Here is a 22895-nt window from a genome sequence, read left to right as displayed (position 1 = left end):
TGCATACATTTGATTCTTAGTTATTAAAAACATAAAACTTTGACACAATTTTCAAACTACAGAATAACTAATAGTGGTAGATGGGATTACTGTTAGGAAATAATTGTAGGGCTTGGCTGAAGAAGGTGCTAATCCTCAGTTTAGTAAGGATTAGTCTGATTATCTTGTCTGCTGCATATTTGAATACACCGCTTGCTGGTAACAAGTCATTCCATATGTACTGTGAGAAAGAACTGTCTTCCATATAAACTGTTTTGCCTTATTATATTTATGTTATCATATTGTAACTTAAAATTCACTCTAGTGGGTTAGATATTTCTAGTGCTGCTAACTATTGGGAATAAATAGACCTGACTTCTTTTTGGCTGGTTATGTTCAGATCTCATATTGGTGAACATGTTGAATTTCTAACAAAAATGATTACCAATATTTTAGTTGTAAAGATGGCCACCTAATGACACACATAGAATACTCACACTGCCCAAGAAATTATCACTTTAATCCAAAAAATACGCGTTAAACATGTTAAACATTTGCTTGATAATGACCACACTGGCAAAAAGTCTCAGTACACTAAATAAAAATAAAATGGATGTAACAATCAGCTAGTGCACAAAACTAATTTCTTTCAAAACAATTACTAAAATACAGAGAGCCACTGAAACAAGTAAAATAAAGTAAAATATTTAAATTTTTGACCAATTTGATAAACAGGCAGTAGTGTCAATCTCAGGGAGGAACTTGAAACTTTTGGCTCAGGGCAGGGGCATGTAGAGGAACTGGGGTCCAAATTTCAAAGTATAACTTACCAAGTACTTGATACGTGTGTATCTAGTAGAACAGATCATGATGGAATGGATCTACCTTGTAAACAGTTTCTGTAAGAATACTTCTAAAGAAACAGCAGTTAATGCAGAACAGGTGAAAAATCATAGGGCTGTAGATAGAGATATGTTGAATGAAACATGTTTGCATGTGAATAGTGTAATACAAGAAGCCTTCCACAACTGATCAAGGAGAATATTATCAAAACATCTGACACAAAACTCGGAGATATTTGTGTCTTACGTAAAGGATGTTAGTGAGGCCAAACCTGGTTTCCATACGTGCCCAGATAAGACAGTAAAGAACTTGATGGTAGCAATGCCAAAACAGATATACATACAAAGGTTTACCAGTTAATCAGCTTTTTTCAAATATTTTACAAATTTACAGTGTTTCCTGAATATTACCATTTATTATCATTTTTATACACAAATTTATGTCTGGAAACCTAACCACCTCATCCCTTGGTGTTATATTTGCTATCTCTTGTCTGTCCATGTTTCCCTTCACTGCAATCAATCATTTGGCCTTCATTATAATTTTCCCTTTTTAATACTGAGCTAGCCTGCATGCCATTTTGCCCTTTACTTATTGTACATTATGTTGATAATTTAGTCACAACAAATTGTTTGCACTTTTACTAGAATTGTTTGTTTTTACTGTCATTCATGATTTGCAAATCTGTTTCAGCTACCGCAATGGGAGCATGAATGTCAACAGGAGAAACTGACTCTTTGTGAATTTATCAAAATGTCCAACTTTAATGATACGGAGGCTCCAAAACAATGTAAGAAATGGTGGTACTTTGACTACAAGTACATGCACGAATGGTTTCAAGAATATCCAGAAATATTACAGGTTAGGGTTATTAAGAGAACAATACTTATCTAGTTATCCACATGAAGAAAAGCAACATATTAATTCACAGACGGTGGACTGGGGAACCCTAGGATTCCCGGAATATGGTGGTGCAGAGTCTACACTGTGGCTTGGCAGCAAAGGTGCACATACCCCGTGCCACATAGATGTGTACGGTTGCAATCTGGTGGCACAGGTGCTAGGCAGGTGTGTTATATATGATAGTAGAGTATCATCTTCACTTTACCATGAAAGTCTGTATTTTTCTGTCTGGCCATTTTCACACTGCAACCATCTGTCTTATTTAATCCAGCTTAGCAAGTTACAGATTTTATCCTTTAATTGTGTTTGTTTTATGTCTAAGGAGGATGAAAATAAACTCTACCGACAAAATTTTGGAGTTTGTTCCAATATATAGCGAGTCCCAAGAGGAATGTTCAATATCCAGGAACGATCATTCAAAGAAAAAGTCTAGTTAACATGAGCTGTAAAATGCATAGTTCAAGAGTTATGAGTACTTCTTCATATTTGATACTGTGAAACAGCTGTCTTCTACTGCAAGCTCCTTTCTTTCCACATTTTCTCAGGAGGTAGTATGAACCAAAACTATGAGCACTTCTTCTACATCTACATCTACATTTATACTCCACAAGCCACCCAACGGTGTGTGGCGGAGGGCACTTTACGTGCCACTGTCATTACCTCCCTTTCCTGTTCCAGTCGCGTATGGTTCGCAGGAAGAACGACTGTCTGAAAGCCTCCATGCGTGCTCTAATCTCTCTAATTTTACATTCGTGATCTCCTCGGGAGGTATAAGAAGGGGGAAGCAATATATTCGATACCTCATCCAGAAACGCACCCTCTCGAAACCTGGCGACCAAGCTACACCGCGATGCAGAGCGCCTCTCTTGCACAGTCTGCCACTTGAGTTTGTTAAACATCTCCGTAACGCTATCACGGTTACCAAATAACCCTGTGACGAAACGCGCTGCTCTTCTTTGGATCTTCTCTATCTCCTCCGTCAACCCGATCTGGTACAGATCCCACACTGATGAGCAATACTCAAGTATAGGTCGAACGAGTGTTTTGTAAGCCACCTCCTTTGTTGATGGACTACATTTTCTAAGGACTCTCCCAATGAATCTCAACCTGGTACCCGCCTTACCAACAATTAATTTTATATGATCGTTCCACTTCAAATCGTTCCGCACGCATACTCCCAGATATTTTACAGAAGTAACTGCTACCAGTGTTTGTTCCGCTATCATATAATCATACAATAAAGGATCCTTCTTTCTATGTATTCGCAATACATTACATTTGTCTATGTTAAGGGTCAGTTGCCACTCCCTGCACCAAGTGCCTATCCGCTGCAGATCTTCCTGCATTTCGCTACAATTTTCTAATGCTGCAACTTCTCTGTATACTACAGCATCATCCGCGAAAAGCCGCATGGGACTTCCGACACTATCTACTAGGTCATTTATATATATTGTGAAAAGCAATGGTCCCATAACACTCCCCTGTGGCACGCCAGAGGTTACTTTAACGTCTGTAGACGTCTCTCCATTGATAACAACATGCTGTGTTCTGTTTGCTAAAAACTCTTCAATCCAGCCACACAGCTGGTCTGATATTCCGTAGGCTCTTACTTTGTTTATCAGGCGACAGTGCGGAACTGTATCGAACGCCTTCCGGAAGTCAAGAAAAATAGCATCTACCTGGGAGCCTGTATCTAATATTTTCTGGGTCTCATGAACAAATAAAGCGAGTTGGGTCTCACACGATCGCTGTTTCCGGAATCCATGTTGATTCCTACATAGTAGATTCTGGGTTTCCAAAAACGACATGATACTCGAGCAAAAAACATGTTCTAAAATTCTACAACAGATCGACATCAGAGATATAGGTCTATAGTTTTTCGCATCTGCTCGACGACCCTTCTTGAAGACTGGGACTACCTGTGCTCTTTTCCAATCATTTGGAACCTTCCATTCCTCTAGAGACTTGCGGTACACGGCTGTTAGAAGGGGGGCAAGTTCTTTCGCGTACTCTGTGTAGAATCAAATTGGTATCCCGTCAGGTCCAGTGGACTTTCCTTGGTTGAGTGATTCCAGTTGCTTTTCTATTCCCTGGACACTTATTTCGATGTCAGCCATTTTTTCGTTTGTGCGAGGACTTAGAGAAGGAACTGCAGTGCGGTCTTCCTCTGTGAAACAGCTTTGGAAAAAGGTGTTTAGTATTTCAGCTTTACGCGTATCCTCTGTTTCAATGCTATCAACATCCCGGAGTATCTGGATATGTTGTTTCGAGCCACTTACTGATTTAACGTAAGACCAGAACTTCCTAGGATTTTCTGTCAAGTCGGTACATAGAATTTTACTTTCGAATTCACTGAACGCTTCACGCATAGCCCTCCTTACGCTAACTTTGACAATGTTTAGCTTCTGTTTGTCTGAGAGGTTTTGGCTGCGTTTAAACTTAGAGTGAAGTTCTCTTTGCTTTCGCAGTAGTTTCCTAACTTTGTTGTTGTACCACGGTGGGTTTTTCCCGTCCCTCACAGTTTTACTCGGCACATACCTGTCTAAAACGCATTTCACGATTGCCTTGAACTTTTTCCATAAACACTTAACATTGTCAGTGTCGAAACAGAAATTTTCGTTTTGATCTGTTAGGTAGTCTGAAATCTGCCTTCTATTACTCTTGCTAAACAGATAAACCTTCCTCCCTTTTTTTATATTCCTATTAACTTCCATATTCAGGGATGCTGCAAAGGCCTTATGATCACTGATTCCCTGTTCTGTACATACAGAGTCGAAAAGTTCGGGTCTGTTTGTTATCAGTAGGTCCAAGATGTTATCTCCACGAGTCGGTTCTCTGTTTAATTGCTCGAGGTAATTTTCGGATAGTGCACTCAGTATAATGTCACTCGATGCTCTGTCCCTACCACCCATCCTAAACATCTGAGTGTCCCAGTCTATATCTGGTAAATTGAAATCTCCACCTAAGACTATAACATGCTGAGAAAATTTATGTGAAATGTATTCCAAATTTTCTCTCAGTTGTTCTGCCACTAATGCTGCTGAGTCTTCAATAGAAGAGATGTGTTTTACAGTACCAATGGTGAAGACTTGCTCATAGCTCTTAAGGTACGCATTATAGAGCCCTTTGTTTCCCCTTTGGATGATTGTTTCTTTCATATCGCTGAATATTGACCATTCATCCTGGGACACTGTGTATTTTCTGAGTATTTTGGTGTAAGAGGCCCTTGGCCTCCAATGGATCATTACAGAGTAATTACATTATGTTTGATTTCTTACACCCATTTATCTTTGTGTCTGTATTACATTGATAACATCTGCACAACATTGCAGTTGTCAGTGGTATGTGGTGTTCATCTTGTATGAAAATGAATTTTTTCCGTTCATCTATGATATTTGCTGTCAACAACCGTAATGCCAAATTTCCTCCTAATGATGAAGTTTGTATTTGTTATTGCCCAGTTCTGATTCAAGTTTGTTTTTTCTGTCAGTGTTAGTAGTATGTTAGCAGTGCTCCACAGCAATATGGATAGGTTTACTAATGAAGAGCTGACCAGTATGCACCTCAGGCATGAATATAATGAATGCAATGGAAGAGCAGTGCAGTGACACTATACTGAACTGTTCCTGGTGTTGTGGCAGCCACATCACAGTACTTGTATCTTCAGCTTTCGTAACTCTTTATCATTAAATCTGTGTGTATTGCTGTGTACCACTGCTAATGTACGTCTAACACTACTGGAGAAATAAACTCGAGACAGAACTGAGCAGTACTGAATGTGAGCTTGACGGCAAAGAGTAAAGTGGGCATTACTGTTGTGAGTTGAAAAACCTGAATACTAAAGAACTCTCAGAGAAAAGTAGCTTACTAAAAAAGTCAGGAACGTCAGAATTCTGAGAGGCTCAGGGAATACTGAGAGATTCGGGAGTGGGAGCTGAATCATTCATTTAGAGAAAGAAGTATACTGAATTACTCTTTTACAAAACACTCTTGAGATTCTGCTTTGAAACACTTAGCTCTGGGACCACATATGGGAAAATGTTAAAGTGCACTGAACCGATCTGATAGTTGTTGCTTGATGAGGCTACCTCTGATGTGGCCACTGAACTAAGGTATATCCATTATGGTCAGTGGGTTCTCAGACTCCAGGTCCATCCCCCACTGCACGATTGTGAGTTCAGTAAAAAGCTGATAAATGTAAAGATGCTATAGTGATGCATGTGAGGCTATAAATTTGCAAAAGGTGTAGAAGTATCGTGGCAGTAAAGGCACGAAGGTATAAAAGCGATAAGATTGAAGTTGCAAGTGTGATACAGTGCAGGACACCGGCAGACACCGACAACTGCAATTGTGCCTGCCAGTGGGGCTCCCCAGGTCCAGGTTTGATTTCCGGTACTACCAGGAATTTTACCTTCGTGCAAGAACAAGAACAGGGTGCCCTCAGCTCCGTGATGCAAGTCTAGGAGCCGCTTGACAGAGTAGTAGAGGCACCTGATCCCTAACCTCCACACTGCATCCATATGATGCCTTTGGCTGATGAATTATACTGCGGACAGTTGGGGCCCATTGGTCTGTCTGTGGATGGAGCAGCTGTGCACATCTTAAGTTACTCTCCTTCATGGAATTTCCAGTTTCACTATCTGTGTAGTGTAACAATTATTTGTTATATCCATATTAGAGATCTTTATCAATTATGCTTGAAATGGCATGCCTAGACAATTTTGTGCATGGCAGTATAATTTATTTTGGAAACGTGCTGATAATATTCCAAAAACATTCTCCACCACTATTGTAGTTGTAAATTAATCATTCAAGTAAACGCAGTTTAAAAAATGTCAGTACTGATCTGTATTTGAACACAAGCCTTGGCCTGGCACATAGATCCTTTTGTTATAAAAGGGGCATTCAAAAAGAAACGAGCCAGAGGCATAATTACAGAAACCAGTACCCGTATGTTAGAAGTATTGACCCTGGCTGTTGAAACATTTGTCCCACTGTAACACAAGGCAGTGAATGGCTGTCTCCTAAAATTCATGGGGCTGTGATGTTAACCAGTTCAGCACATACAGCTGGACGTCGTCATCCTAGGTGAATTGTTTGCCCCTCAAAGCCTTTATAAGGGGACCAAAAATGGCATAATCACACGGAAAGAAGTCTGGACTGTATGGAGGGTGGCCAAGAACCTCCCATTTGAATTTCTGCAAGAGTGCTGTCACTGTGTTGGCCGTATGAGACTTTGCATTGTCGTGGAGCAGCATGACCCCATGGGTGAGATTGCGTGGTCATTTTGATTTGATAGCTTGGCGAAGGGTGGTCAAGGTTTGTGAGTAATGCTGGGCATTCACTGTTGTCCTGTGCCACAGGAAGTGAATCAGAAGGGGGCCATCTTGGCCAATAAAGAACATCAGCATAACCTTTCCTGCCCTCTTGTAGATGATGATGTCAAGCTGTACGTGCAGAACTGGTTAACATCGCAGCCCCATGAATTTTATGAGACAGCCATTCACTGACTTGTGTCACAGTGGGAAAAGTGTCTCAACAGCCAGGGTCAATACTTCTAACATACAGGTACTGGTTTCTGTGATTATGCCTCTGGCTCATTTCATTTTGAACACCCGTTATACAATCCAAATCAGAACGAATATGTTATTAGCAGGCATTTAATTTTCTTCAGTCGAGATGGAAGAGTATTCTTTGTCTGTTAGTGAATTTTTACCTTGCTCTCGTGTCACGTGCTGTAGTTCCGCTAGTACTGTAGCAAACAGTGAAACTTAATATAATATGAAGAGATCAAAAATCTTAATATGGAGAGATAAAAAATCTAGTCACCAAGTAGCAGCAAGAGAAAAGGCTCATAAAAGATATGAAAATGTACAAACTTTCAGAGTCAGTGGCTCATTCCTCTTATAACAGAAGGTTTGAAGGAAAAGTAAGGGAGATGAAGGGAGAGGTCTAGTGAGATTTAGGAAATAGGGAGAATTATGGAGAAGTCACCCAAAATACCATATCAGCGATGACTTATTGGATGGGATGAGAAGGAAAGGTGATTGCTGGTGTTTGCTCCAGATGAGATTAGAAAACCTGAAAACTTGAAGATGGAAGGTAAGGTAATAAGCGAGAGAGAGATTACTGGAAAAAAAAAAAACTATGTACAACAGCACTAGGCCAAGTGCATTATACATTGTATACAGTTGAGGGGGTGAGGAAAGATACTGAGAAATAAAAGGTATAGAAAAGCAAAAGGAAGTGGAGGAGAGAAATAGTTAATGAATATAATTTTTGAGACTACATGAATTTATGCTTGTAGGGTTATAAGAACCAAACACCTGTTGTAATGCAAGTTCTCACCTGCGGTGTTCTGAGAAACTGGTGTCAGGAGGGACAATACAGGCTGTTCATGTGGTAAGACAGGCATCGAGGCCATGACTGTTGTGTTGTATAGTGTGCTCTTCAACAGGATATGTGTTTTTCCATTATCCCCCTCTCTGTCTATGCCCATTGTCCTAATTGTTAGCTTGGTGGTAGTCATACTTGGTCTTGAATCTATTAATCAGCTACTTTGTCAAAACTATGACTTTCTAAAATCATGCCCTGAGGTGATGTCCATTCTGTCTGACAGTTTGCCCATGATACCTAAAATAGCTTTTTGTTACCTTCCCCAAGATCTGTGCAATATCCTGTTCAGACCTATGCTCCCTCTGCTCTCATTTCCATACCCTATGGCTCCTATCCTGTGACCATCCCCGCTGTGAGACTTGCCCTATTAACTCTTCTACTACCATGTGTGCCATCCCTGTAACTGGCCAAACATACACAGTGAAAGGGGGAGTCATCTGTGAAACAACACATGTTGTGTACCAGCTGTTACTGGCCTTCCACATTGGTACGACTACCACCAAGTTATCAGTTAGGATGAATGAGCGTAGACAGAGAGTATACACTGGCAACACACAATATCCTGTTGCAGAGGATGCTTTGCAACATGACAGTGATGACCTCGGTACCTGTTTCACCTCGCTTGCCACCTGGATTCTTCCGCTAGTCACCAGGTTCTCAGAACTATGCAGATGGGAACTTGTGCTACAACATGTCCTTCGTTCTCGCCACCCATCTGGTCTTAACTTACATTAATTTTCTTCTATCTATTATTTTCTGACCTTTCTATTCCCCCCACCTATACCACATATGATGCACTTAGCTTTCTGATCTTCTTAACTTTTGCTTGATCTTTTGTCACTAATCTCTGGCTTGGTTGTGGCCCTGTCTTCCACCTTTAGGCTCTCAGGTTTTGATTTCTCTGACTATCATTCTTTGCTTCTCATCCCTTCTGTTAAATCTCACGTGATCCAGGGTTCTGTGTAACTTTTACAAACTGTCCCCATTCCCTAAGCCTTGCCAGTCCTTTTGCTTCACCCCTGTTCCTTCCCCTTCAACCCTTCTGCCAGAAGAAGCCACTGGCTCTGAAAACTTGCACATTTCTTTAATCTTTACATGTGTTTTCTCCTGATTCCGCCTCATGAGTAGATTTTTTTAACATTCTACAATTCATATCATATCACTAATTAGTGTATGCTACACATACAGCATTCATGGTTGCCTGTCAGTGCTCAGAGCCATTTTTTGCCTGTCTTCAAGCAAGGAAGTGGACTTAAAGGGTGTTCTACTTATGCACACAGGCTAAGTTAGTACTCTCAGTTTCTGTTATGTATGACACCTGTTTATTCATTATGACAATAGGTAGTTATTCTTTACAAAATTATATTTTGTGCCAACATGGCCTTTCCTTTACTTCTTCTTTTTCTTCTTTTATATATAAGCCACTATGGAATACAATTGTTTCAACTGTTCCTCCATTCTTTTCCTCCACATTCCCTTCATAATTTCTCGATGTTTCTTCTATCTTAGTGGCTCCAGTCTTCTTGGGTTTTTCATGGAAACCTATGAAGCCCTGTAATTTTTTTCCGAGTGTCAGATGTTCCTCAATATCTTGGGGTGTCATTTGGAGTTTGTCCATGTCCCTTACAACTTCCTTCCAGCATGTGTTATCCATTTTTAATTTACTGAAGTAAATGAACAGTCAGTTTCTCACCCTGTTGGGATTCATCCTTTGGAAATTTATTCTTCTTTTCCTAATCATGTCTGCAGTTTTTCAATGTATGTATAGGTTTACTATTATTCCTCTTCCATATTGTGTTTGCTCTTTATCTTTAACTAGTCCCAGAATTTTCCATAGTATTTTATATTCTGTTATTTCCAGTGCTTCCATCGTCACTTTTTTGTTTAGTGTTAAACATTCTGCTGCATGAAGTGCTTCTAAAAGAATTACTGTAGAGTAGTATGTACATTCACCATTGATGAATATTGGTTGTATATATCCTTGGTGAGGTTGTTCAGTTACTTCTCCTAGATACTTGAACTTTTTAGTTCTCTGGTTTTTTTCACATTTAGTTTTTGTTATGTTTGGGGCTACCTTAATGTTTTTATAAATTTGGTTTTCTCAAAGGAAATTTGTAAGCCTGCTTTTTCAACTGCTTGAAGCAACTTGATTTGTCTTGTGGCTTTTCTTTAATGACTGGACGCAATATTTATGCATTTAATATTTGTCTCCCTTACAATCAGTTATACATCGGGCAGTAAAATTAAAACATCTGTGAGTAGTTAGTTAACTGATGCTTAGGTATGCTAGTGCCAAGCCAGTGATAAAACTGCAGTGAAGTTACAGCTGTAACTGACAAACAACAGAACCTCAACAATTTTTTTCACATTAGTAATTATAAATCCTTTGAGCTTCAAACATTTTATGTAACATTAAACAATAAAGGACTGATGCTTTATTTGCTCATGTAAATAAATAATTTTATTAGCAACACTAACCATTGTTAATGGCCTGTAGCTTAAAATAATGTATGCTTCCTTGTACATAAGTAAGTTACGGAATGAGGACGCCGTGAATTGGGGACCATTATCAGAGACCAATGTGTGTGGCAGACCCTCAATGGCGAGAACCTGGACCAGGGCCGTGAGTGTAGTCTCCACGGTGGTGGATGCCATTCGGACAACATACGGGTGTTTGGGGTAGGCATCAACAATGAGTAACGATATGAACCCCAAAAACAGGCCTGCAAAATCGATATGGATGCAATCCCAGGGCTGCAAGTTCACATAACAAAATGTGCCTTGCCCAGTATGAAAATATTCTTCTAATAATAACACATTCATTTAGTACTAACACTCAGGGGCTCAGCATTCGTTTGCTGGGTATGGGCTTAGTGACCCCAGGGTTCCTGAGCTGTGGACTGGTAGGCACCACCAGCCCCCTGTCGCCATAAGCTCTGGGCGTACTTCAGCGACCACCGGGCTGTGCAACGGTGGAACATTGTGTGTCGTAGGGAACAGGGATCTTGGCTTGACTGCCTGGACCACGAGAATGGTAAAAACCTCTATAAAAGAAACCTCAGTCGTAAGGTGTGCTGCACGCTGATGATATGCACGGCTGTTAAAGGAGCACAGTTGTTAGCGGGCAACCTCTTGGGAACCTACCACACCTCAGTTGTATAAGGCATACTCATGCATGGTGGGCTCTGTCTGAGTGGACCTCTATTTCCCTAGCTGCTCATGAGACCAAAATGGAACTGTTGAAATTATATCCTCCTCCCCCCAGTGGAAAGGATAAGCCACTGGTAGGTACTAAGACCCAATCTAACAAGAGGGCTCGAATAGCCAGTCCTCCTGACCCACGGATTATACAGAGTTCTTCATATTCAGTAACATAACTCATGTTGCTGGTCAGGATGTGAAATGAAAAGAGGACAGCCTTGAAAAGGTTTCACCTTTCTAGATTCAGAAAGGTTTAGAGGGCATCACAGGTACTCTGAAGTCAGTCGTGTGATCGTGTAACAGAACACCGTGGTTGAAACTGCTAGTTCCCAACAACCTCTGGAAAGCTAAGTGCCTTGGGGAATGTGCCCCAACACAATGGACTATAGCAGAAGTGTTGTGACCTGTAGAGATCTGGTCAGCATTCCCAAGAAGTAATTGAAGGATTAGTGGAGTCAGAAATGAATAAAGGATGTGCAAAAGATATTGAAAAATGTGGATTGGGATCTCATAAAATCTGACTCCTTCGTTTTTACCTTTATAGCATGAAACTCCCAGAGCATATCAAGGCAGGTTTCCTCTGTCTGAGCAAATGGCCATACATCCCCAATCCATTGCACTGTTTTCAGTGCACTGCCTTAGGATGTAAGGGTGAGCCACTTGTGGCAGATGTTGCAAGACCGCCGCTGTTGGAGGTGGTTGCTACTCACCTCCAAAGTGTGTAAATTACCCTGAGGGTTAGCCTGTCTGAAGTAGGAATTGCAGTGTTTTTCTTGAAGGACAATACAGGAGATTAAGACATCAAAATGTATCCCGTACGGTGAGGCCAAGAAGATCTACAAGACCTTGCAGTCTCCCCCCTACATTCACTATGTTGTAACGGCGACCGGAGCGGTCACGCGGTTGTAGTGACGGAAACGCGGTGGGACCCGCGGAGCGGCCCGCGAACCAACAACATGACGAGAGAGGACAGACACGACCGACGAAAGACCTTACGACACAAAACGAGAACAGACAACAGAGTCACGAACCAAACGAGACAACCACGTCCACTCGTAAAGCAACACGAAAGTCAATACGCTGTCTATTGGAAGGCGATCTGTCCTGAGACGCGAGGTTAGACTGGCAGACTGAGCGACAGGCAGGTGCTTAAGTACTTGATCGGGGACGCCACTATTGGCCGCTGCAACCACATGTTCCACTGTGGCGCCCTCACTCTAAATGTGGGCCACGAGGCACGCGCCGCCACAGCTTACGGCACGATGGTACAGAGACCTCTATGGGTCTTCGATGTCCATGATGTCTGGTGGGGATTCAAATTCCACGGCGCACGGTACCAGATCCCTCCCCCCTGAAACTTGAGCGTAGGGGCGGAAACGCCCCAGATGGTGCCGAGGCGGGCGACAGCGGGAAGAGGAGCCGGGCTCATCAACCGCTATTGGCGGGGAGGGAGGGCGCAGACATGTGTATGTGCGGATGGATATGTGTGTGTGTGCGAGTGTATACCTGTCCTTTTTTCCCCCTAAGGTAAGTCTTTCCACTCCCGGGGTTGGAATGACTCCTTACCCTCTCCCTTAAAACCCACCTCCTTTCGTCTTTCCCTCTCCTTCCCTCTTTCCTGATGAAGCAACCGTTGGTTGCGAAAGCTTGAATTTTGTGTGTATGTTTGTGTGTCTATCGACCTGCCAGCACTTTTGTTTGGTAAGTCACATCATCTTTGTTTTTAGATATATTTTTCGTACGTGGAATGTTTCCCTCTATTATATATATATTCTATCTCCATTTAGTACTAAATTCTGATAAATGTTATGTGATTAAACCCACAGTAATGCTTCAGCACCTTTGAGGAATAGGCTGAATCTTAATCTCATAGTTTCTTGGTGAATCAGTGATTCTTTTTAAGCTTAGCATTTTCTGCAGCAGAAGTTAGACACTTGACTGCTTAACTGAATACTCATCATACAATGACATCAGTTGACCATACTAATAAATAACATAAGGCTTCTGCACCTCAAATAGGTAATTACCATAAATATAATGACAAAACTCCACCAGATAATTAGAAATGATTATAAGTCGCTCCAGTACTGTGGTTGGTTGGTATGAAGGATACAGTATCAGTATGATTCATGGTGTTCCCGACAAGAATTAACCTAACCACCACTTGACCTTAGGAAAATAAGGGCTTCATAAATCTACCTCTTCAATCATTCCATTAAATGTTATACTTCTCCCTAACGCACATATTGTCTAAATGACTCAGCGTGTCACCCCATAATGTTCATTACTAATAAACATCGTTCAGGTGAATTAAAATAATTGCTTACGTAACATGTAACAGCAGAATGACACTTCCCTCATAGAGTTAATACGTTTGCACTCTCACAATCATAGTCAAACCAGTACATTGTCAGTGTCTCCGTCATTAAACATACTTTCTCATACACACTGTGTTCAAGTTTTAAAGTATTTCTGTAAATTTATTTAGTTTACTTATCCTCCAAGTAGATTCCCTGATTATTATAAATTCTTAAAGCACTTCTCATCTAAAGTTATTTCATTATCTTCCTTAGACATTTAACAATAATCTTACACTACCATACTCAAGATAATTAATCCTAATCCCTTATATTCAGCATTATGACAGCTCACTGGTTATCCTACTCTCTAAGAGAACATTACAAAGACCATGGCTTCATGTTCCTTTGTAGACACAATGCAATCCCTGCCATAAAGACTGGGGCAGTACATACATTTCACCTCATTACCACAACATTCTCCATGTTAGCCTTGTAATAGCCTCCACTAGCTTATCAGTCGAGGATAAAGGCACTCCTCTGACCGCTCCAAGTGTTTTTTGTTCAGAGTAAAGACACTTTGCATGTCAAAATTTTATCAGTAAACTGTTGAAGTATTCATACTAAAGTTCCTGAATTTACTGCCCTCCAAGAACGTTCTGATGCTCAAATTATTTTTGGGACCGAGAGCTGCCTGAAACCTGAAGTGGAAAACTCTTAAGATATTTAGCATGTCATGGAACATATATCTGAAAGACAGATTAGAGGCCATAGGAGGGGGAATGTTCATTGCAGTTGACACAAATATTCTCTCTATTGAGGTCGAAGTTGAGTGTGACAGTGAAGTTATCTGGTCATGTATAACAGGTATAGGGGAAACCAAGTTAATTGTAGGATGATTTTACCAGCTACCCTACACCACTGTGACAGTGCGGAAATACACAGATCCTGCAGTACTAGTTGGAGGTGACTTTAACCTACCAAGTATAGACTAGGATATCTACGGATTCATTGTGCGGGTACAGGCAGACATTCATGTGAAACACTTTTGAATACATTTTCTGGAAACTGTCATGAGCAGCCAACTCAGCAACCCACATGCAATGGAAATATCTTTGACCTTTCAGCTATAGATTGGTTGGACCATATTGACAATGTCACTATAGAAACGGGGATTAACATCATGATGTCATTATAGCAACTATCATTATGAAAGTTACTAAATCGGTTGAGAAGGCTGGGAGAGTGTATCTGCTAGATAGAGCAGATAACCATTTGTTAGCATCTCACTTACACGGTGAATAGACATCACTTAGTTCCAGTAAGATGGATGCAGAGGAATTATGTGCAAAACTTAAGAAGATTGTACCTTGTGATCTGGAGAGTTATGTGCCTAGTAGGTGGATAAAAGATGTGAAAGACCTATCATGGTTTAATAACAAAATGTGGAAGATGCAGAGGAAACAGAGACTATTGCACTCTCAGTTAAAAAGAGAATGCACAGATGACAACAAACAAAAGTTAGTAGAGATTCATCTGTCTGTGAAAGCATCTATGTGTGAAGCATACAACTACCAGCATCACACCTTAGCGAAAGATCTGGCAGAGAACTCGAGAAAATTCTGGTCATTTGTAAAATCACTAAGCAGATCTAAGGCTTCCCTTCAGTCACCTGCCGACCAGTCTGGTGTGGTAGTTAAAGAAAGCAAAACAAAAGCCAAAGTTTTAAATTTCATGTTCAAGAAATCGTTTGCACGGCAGAATCACACAAACATACCACCATTTAACCATCAGACAGGCTCCTGTATGGATGATAGTATTAAGTGTTCCTGGAGCAGATAAATAACTGAAAGATTTGAAAGCAAATAAATTATCAGGTCCGGGTGGAATCCCAATTCAATTTTACGAAGAGTACTCTATGGCACTGGCCCCTTACCTAGCTTGCATTTAATGTGAATCTTTTGCCCAGCACAAAGTCCCAAGTGGCTGGAAAAAAGTGTAGGTAAATCCAGTATGTAAGAAGAGTAAAATAATGGACAACACTCCCCCCCCCAATTACCGACCAACATCCCTAACTTCGGTTTGCTGCAGAATCCTAGAACATATTCTCAGTTTGAATATAGTAAACTATCTCGAGATTGACAAGCCTATGTCCATGAATCAGGGTGGTTTTAGAAATCATTGCTCGTGCGAAACTCAACTTGCGCCTTTTCTAACATGATATGCTGCGAACTATAGATGAAGAGCAACAGGCTAAATTCCATATTTCTAGATTTCCTGAAAGCATTTGACATGGTGCCCCATTTGCAGGCTGTTAATGAAGGCTCGAGCGTATGGAATAAGTTCATAGATATGTGAGTGGTTTGAAGACTTCTTAAGTAGAAGAACTCAGTATGCTCTCCTCAATGGCAAATGTTAATCAGGACAAGGGTATCATCCAGAGTGCCCCAGGGAAGTGTGATAGGACCGCCACTGTTCTCTACATACATACACTGAAGAGCCAAATAAATTGGTCCACCTGCCTAATATTGTGTAGGGCCCTTGTGAGCACACAGCAGTGCCGCAAAACGATATGGCATGGACGTGACTAATACGTGAAGTAATGCTGGAAGGAATTGACACCATGAATCCTGCAGAGCTGTCTATAAATCCATAAGAGTGCATGGGGATGGAGATCTCTTCTGAACAGCACACTACAAGGCATCCCAGATTTGCTCAATAATGTTCATGTCTGGTAAGTTTGGTGGCAAGCGGAAGTGTTTAAACTCAGAAGAGTGTACCTGTAGCCATTCTGTAGCAATTCTGGGCAATTGGAATGTGCAATGGACATTAATGGATGCAGATGATCAGACAGGATGCTTACGTATGTGTCAACTGTCAGTCGTCTCTAGATGTATAAGGGGTCCCACATCACTCCAATTGCACACACCCCTCACTATTACAGATCCTTCACGAGCTTGAACAGTCTCCTGCTGACATGCAGGGTCCATGGATTCATGAAGTTGTCTCCATACCCATACACATCCATCTGCTCAATATAATTTGAAATGAGACTCGTCCGACCAGGCAACATATTTCCAGTCATCAACAGTCCAATGTCGATGTTGACAGGCACAGGTGAGGTGTAAAGCTTTGTTTCATGCAGTCATCAAGGGTACATGAGTGGGCCTTTGGCTCTGAAAGCCAATATCAATTATGTTTCATTGAATGGTTCACACGCAGACACTTGTTGATGGCCCAATATTGAAATCCGCATCAATTTGCAGAAGGGTTGCATTTCTGTCACATTGAATGATTCTCTTCAGTTGTTGGTGGTCCCATTCTTGCAGGATCTTTTTCTGGCCACTGTGATGCCAGAGATTTGATGTTTTACCAGATTCCTGATATTCACAGTATACTTGAGGATGTTCATATGGGAAAATGTCAACTTCATCACTACCAAGGAGATGCTGTGTCCCACTGCTCGTGCATCAACTATAACATCATGTTCAAACTCACTTAAATCTTGATAACCTGAAATTGTGCAGCAGTAACTGATCTAACAACTGCATGAGACACTTGTTGTCATATATAGGCTTTGCCAACAGTTGTTTTTTGATAATGCTGTGGTGTACAGTAAGGTGTTAAAGTTGAGTGACTGTAGGAAGATACAAGACGACTAAACAAAATTTCTAGTTAGTGTGATGAATGACAGCTAGCGCTAAACGTGGAAATATGTAAGTTAATGCAGATGAGTAAGAAGAACAAACCTGTAATGTTCAGTTTCTGTATTACTAATGTCCTGCTTTACTCAGTCACGCCTTATAAATATAGGGGCAAAACTCTGCATAGTAGTATGAAATAGAACTAGCGTGTGAGAACTGTGCTACAGAAGGTGAATGGTCAACTTGGTTTATTGGGAGAATTTTAGGAAAGAGTGGTTCATCTGTAAAGGAGACCACATATAGGACTCTGGTGCAACCTATTCTTGAGTACTGCATGAGTGTTTGGGAGCCACACCAGGTTGGAATGAAGGAAGACTTTGAAGCAATTCAGAGGAAGCCTGCTAGATTTGTTACCACTAGGTTTGAACAACATGTAAGTGTTATGGAGATGCTTTGGGAACTCAAAAGGGAATCCCTGGAGGGGAGATAATTTATAGAACCGGCATTTGAAGCTGACTGCTGAATGATTCTACTGTTGGCAACATACATTTCGCGTAAGGACCACAAAGGTAAGATTTGAAAAATTAGGTCTCATGTAGAGGTGCATAGACAATTTTTTTTTTGTCTCACTTTATTTGCAAGTGGAACTGGAAAGGAATTGAATAGAAGTCGTACAGGGTACCCTCCACCATGGAACTTGCGGTGGCTTGTGGAGTATCTACACTGAAGTGCCAAAGAAACTGATATAGGCATGAGTACTCAAATACAGGGATATGTAAACAGGCAGACTACAGTGCTGTGGTCGGGGATGCCTATATAAGACAAAAAGTGTCTGGCGCAGTTGTTAGAGCAGTTACTGCTGCTATGATAGCAGGTTATCAAGATTTAAGTGAGTTTAAATGTGGTGTTATGGCTGGTGCATGAGCGAAGGGACACAGCATCTCTGAGGTAGCTATGAAGTGGGATTTTCCTATATGACCGATTCACAAGTGTACCGTGAATATCAAGAATCTGGTAAAACATCAAATCTCTGACATCGCTGTGGCCGGAAAAAGATCCTGTCAGAACACGACCAATGATGACTGAAGAGAATTGTCCAAAGTGACAGAAGTGCAATCCTTCTGCAGATTATTGCAGATTTCACTCCTGGGCCATAAACAAGTGTCAGCATTGATAAGGGCTTTTGGAGTCAAAGGCCCACTCGTGTTCCCTTGATGACTGCACAACACTAAACTTCACGTCTCGCGTGGACCCATCAGCACCAACATTGGACTGTTGATGACTGGAAAAATAATGCCTTGTCAGGCGAGTCTTGTCTCAAATTGTATCAAGCAGATGGATGTGTACGGATATAGACACAACCTCATGAAGCCAAGGACCCTGCATGTCAGTAGGGGATGTTCAAGCTGTTGGAGGCTCTGTAATGGTGTGGGACCCGTAATACGTGTAGATTTGTCTCTGACAGGTGACATGTACATAAGCATACTGTCTGATCACCTGCATTCATTCATGTCCTTGTGCACTCTGACAGACTTGGGCAATTCCAGTGGGACAATGCGGCACCCCATACATCCAGAATTGCTACAAGAACACACTTCTGATTTTAAACTCTTCTCCTCGCCATCAAACTCCCCAAACATGAACATTATTGAGCATGTCTGGGATGCCTTGTAACATGCTGTTCAGAAGAGATCTCCACCTTCAAGTTCTCTTATGGATTTATGGACATACACTAAAGAACCAAAGAAACTGGTACACCTGCCCAATATCATGTAGGCCCCCGCAAACATGCAGAAGTGCTGTAACACGATGTGACACGGACTCTACTAATATCTGAAATAGGGCTGGACTGAACTGACACCATGAATCCTGCAGGCTGTCCATAAATCCGTAACAGTACAAGAGGGTGAGGATCTTTTCTGAACAACACATTACAAGGCGTCCCAGATATGCTCAATAATATTCATGTCTGGGGACTTCGAGGGCGAGCAGAAGTGTTTAAAGTCAGAAGAGTGTTCACGTAGCCACTCTGCAGCAATTCTGGATGTGTGGGGTGCCACATTGTGCTGCGGGAATTGTCCAAGTCTGTCGGAATGTACAATGGACAGGAATAGCTGCAGGTGATCAGACAAGATACTTACGTAAGTGTAGCCTGTCAGAGATATATCTAGACTTATCAGGAATCCAATACTGCTCCAATTGCACATACTCACACCATTACAGATTCTCCACCAACTTGAACAGTCCCCTGCTGACATGCAGGGTCCATGTATTCATGAGATTGTCTCCATACCCATACACATCCATGTGCTCGATACTTTTTGAAACGAGACTCGTCCCACCAGGAAACATGTTTCCATTTGTCAGCAGTCCAATATCGGTGTTGATGGGCCCAGGCGAGGCGTGAAGCTTTGTGTCATGCAATCATCAAGGGTACATGAGTTTGCCATTAGCTCCAAAAGCCTCTATTGATGATGATTCATTGAATGGTTCGCACGCTGACACTTGATGGCCCAGCATTGAAATATGCAGCAATTTATAGAATTGTTGCACATCTATTACTTTGAACGATTCTCTTCAGTTGTCATTGGTCCCATTCTTGCAGAATCATTTTCAGGCCACAGAAGTGTCGGAGATCTGATGTTTTACCAGGTTCCTGATATTTGTGGTACTGTCATGAAATGTTCATATGGGAAAATCCCCACCTCAGAGATGCTGTGTCCCATTGCCCGTGCACTGACTATAACACCGCGTTCAAATTCACTTAAGCTTTGATAACCTGAAAATGTAGCAGCAGCAGCCGAAAAAAAAACTTTGAACATAGCTGCTAAGGCGTTCAGTGTCCGTGTCAGAATTATATTAGAACAAATAAGCCCTCGGTCACAAATATTAAGTCAAAATTGACCCGGTTTAGACGCTACTACGAGCGTCGTATTCAGAATTAAACTAACTGTTCTAAAACATATTAGGTATATAATACATTAATAAAATTAAAGTTTGTACTGACTGAAAAGAAATGCAGTACTTACAAGTCACATCTTAAAAAATCTAAGCCGGAAAGGCGACATCATGAATAGTTGTAAATAAGATGGCTGACATGCACCCATTATGCGTGTGTACACGGACAATTAGCTGCCTGTTATATCATTCAGGTTGAGTAGGTATAATGTTATCGTTTAAAAAGCTAATCTGCTGGTTACAAGTTAAATAGAAGCACAAAACATTATAATCTTGTGTACAAGTTACAAAAACACAAAAAACTTCAAGCAAATGCAATATACATATACAGGGTGGTCCATTGATTGTGACCAGGCCAAATATCTCACGATATAAGTGTCAAACGAAAAAACTACCAAGAACAAAACTCGTCTAGCTTGAAGGGGGAAACCAGATGGCGCTATGGTTGGCCCGCTATATGGTGCTGCCATAGGTCAAATGGATATCAATTGCATTTTTCAAAATAGGAACCCCCATTTTTTATTACATTTTCGTGTAGTACGTAAAGAAATATCAATGTTTTAGTGGGACCACTTTTTTTGCTTTGTGATAGATGGCGCTGGAATAGTCACAAACATATGGCTCACAAGTTTAGATGAACAGTTGGTAACAGGTAGGTTTTTTAAATTAAAATACAGAACATAGATACATTTGAACATTTTATTTTGGTTGTTCCAATGTGATACATGCAACTTTGTGAACTTATCATTTCTGAGAACGCATGCTGTTACAGCGTGATTACCTGTAAATACCACATTAATGCAATAAATGCTCAAAATGATGTCCGTCAACCTCAGTGCATTTGGCAATATGTGTAATGACATTCCTCTCAAAAGCGAGTAGTTTGCCTTCTGTAATGTTCGCACATGCATTGACAATGCGCTGACACATGTTGTCAGGCGCTGTCGGTGGATCACGATAGCAAATATCCTTCAACGTACCCCACAGAAAGAAATCCGGGGATGTCAGATCCGGTGAACGCGCAGGCCATGGTATGGTGCTTTGACTACCACTCCACCTGTCATGAAATATGCTATTCAATACCGCTTCAATTGCACGTGAGCTATGTGCCAGACATCCATCCTTTTGGAAATACATCGCCATTCTGTCATGCAGTGAAACATCTTGTAGTAACATCAGTAGAACATTACATAGGAAATCAGCATATATTGCACCATTTAGATTGCTATCGATAAAATGGGGGCCAATTATCCTTCCTCCCATTATGTCACACTATACATTAAACCACCAAGGTTGCCCGCATCTCGTGGTCGTGCGGTAGCGTTCTCGCTTCCCACGCCCGGGTTCCCGGGTTCGATTCCCGGTGGGGTCAGGGATTTTCTCTGCCTCGTGATGGCTGGGTGTTGTGTGCTGTCCTTAGGTTAGTTAGGTTTAAGTAGTTCTAAGTTCTAGGGGACTGATGACCATAGATGTTAAGTCCCATAGTGCTCAGAGCCATTTTGAACCACCAAGGTTGCTGATGTTCCACATGTCACAGCCATCGTGGATTTTCTGTTGCCCAGTAGTGCATATTATGCTGGTTTACGTTACCGCTGTTGGTGAATGATGCTTCATTGCTAAATAAAATGCGTGCAAAAAATCTGTCATTGTCCCGTAATTTCACTTGTGGCCAGTAGCAGAACCGTACACGACATTCAAGGTCGTCGCCATGCAATTCCTGGTGCATAGAAATATGGTACGGGAGCAATCGATTTTGATGTAGCATTCTCAACACCGACGCTTTTGAGATTCCTGATTCTTCTGCAATTTGTCTGCTACTATGTGCGGATTAACCGCAACAGCAGCTAAAACACCTACTTGGGCAATATCATTTGTTGCAGGTCATATTTGACGTTTCACATGTGGCTGAACATTTCCTGTTTCCTTAAATAACATAACTATCCGGCAAAAGGTCCGGACACTTGGATGATGTCATCCAGGATACCGAGCGGCATACATAGCACACACCCGTTGGGCATTTTGACCACAATAGCCATACATCAACACAATATTGACCTTTTCCACAATTGGTAAACGGTCCATTTTAACACGGGTAATGAATCACGAAGCAAATACTGTCCACAATGGCGGAATGTTACGTGATAGCACGTGCTTATACCTTTGTGACTATTACAGCGCCATCTATCACAGAACGAAAAAAGTGGTCCAACTAAAACATTCATGTTTCTTTACGTACTACACAAATATTTAACAAAAAATGGGGGTTCCTATTTTTAAAAAACTCAGTTGATATCCATTTGACCTATGGCAGCACTATCTAGGAGGCCAACCATAGGGCCATCTGGTTTCCCCCTTCAAGCTAGACGAGTTTCATTCTTTGTAGTTTTCATTTGATGCTTATTTCGTGAGATATTTGGCCCGGTCACTATCTGTGGACCACCCTGTGTACATCAAAAATGCAAATGACCTCAGGTCATCCATGAATCTCAGTCAAGAAAAAACGACAAGGTTGATAACAGTAACATGGTAGTGCAGGTAAAAGACTATATGTAACTATTAGATGCCATACTTATGTTACATAAAACGCAACAACTCACATAGAATATTAAAATCCTGTAACAAGGGGTTTATAAAATAAAGTAATAACAAAAACTCAAAGTATATCATGTAAATG

At 41.2% G+C, this 22895-nt stretch overlaps 1 protein-coding gene across 4 annotated transcripts in view; it reads left to right on the top strand.

Annotated features, from left to right (window-relative positions):
* LOC126194919 (HSPB1-associated protein 1) overlaps positions 1–22895 on the top strand; it is an 88116-nt gene that overhangs the window by 18375 nt on the left and 46846 nt on the right. For all 4 annotated transcript variants that reach the window (XM_049933296.1, XM_049933297.1, XM_049933294.1 and 1 more), the window contains exons 2-3: positions 1516–1683; positions 1754–1890. In XM_049933296.1, coding sequence (XP_049789253.1) covers positions 1516–1683; positions 1754–1890 — 305 coding nt within the window. The remainder of the gene's footprint in view (positions 1–1515; positions 1684–1753; positions 1891–22895) is intronic.

This window comes from Schistocerca nitens, chromosome 7 (assembly GCF_023898315.1).
Source record: "Schistocerca nitens isolate TAMUIC-IGC-003100 chromosome 7, iqSchNite1.1, whole genome shotgun sequence".
NCBI classification, from domain to species: Eukaryota; Metazoa; Arthropoda; class Insecta; order Orthoptera; family Acrididae; genus Schistocerca; species Schistocerca nitens.
The sequence above is the reverse complement of the archived record's forward strand: the minus strand, read 5'-3'. Positions and strand labels throughout refer to the sequence as shown.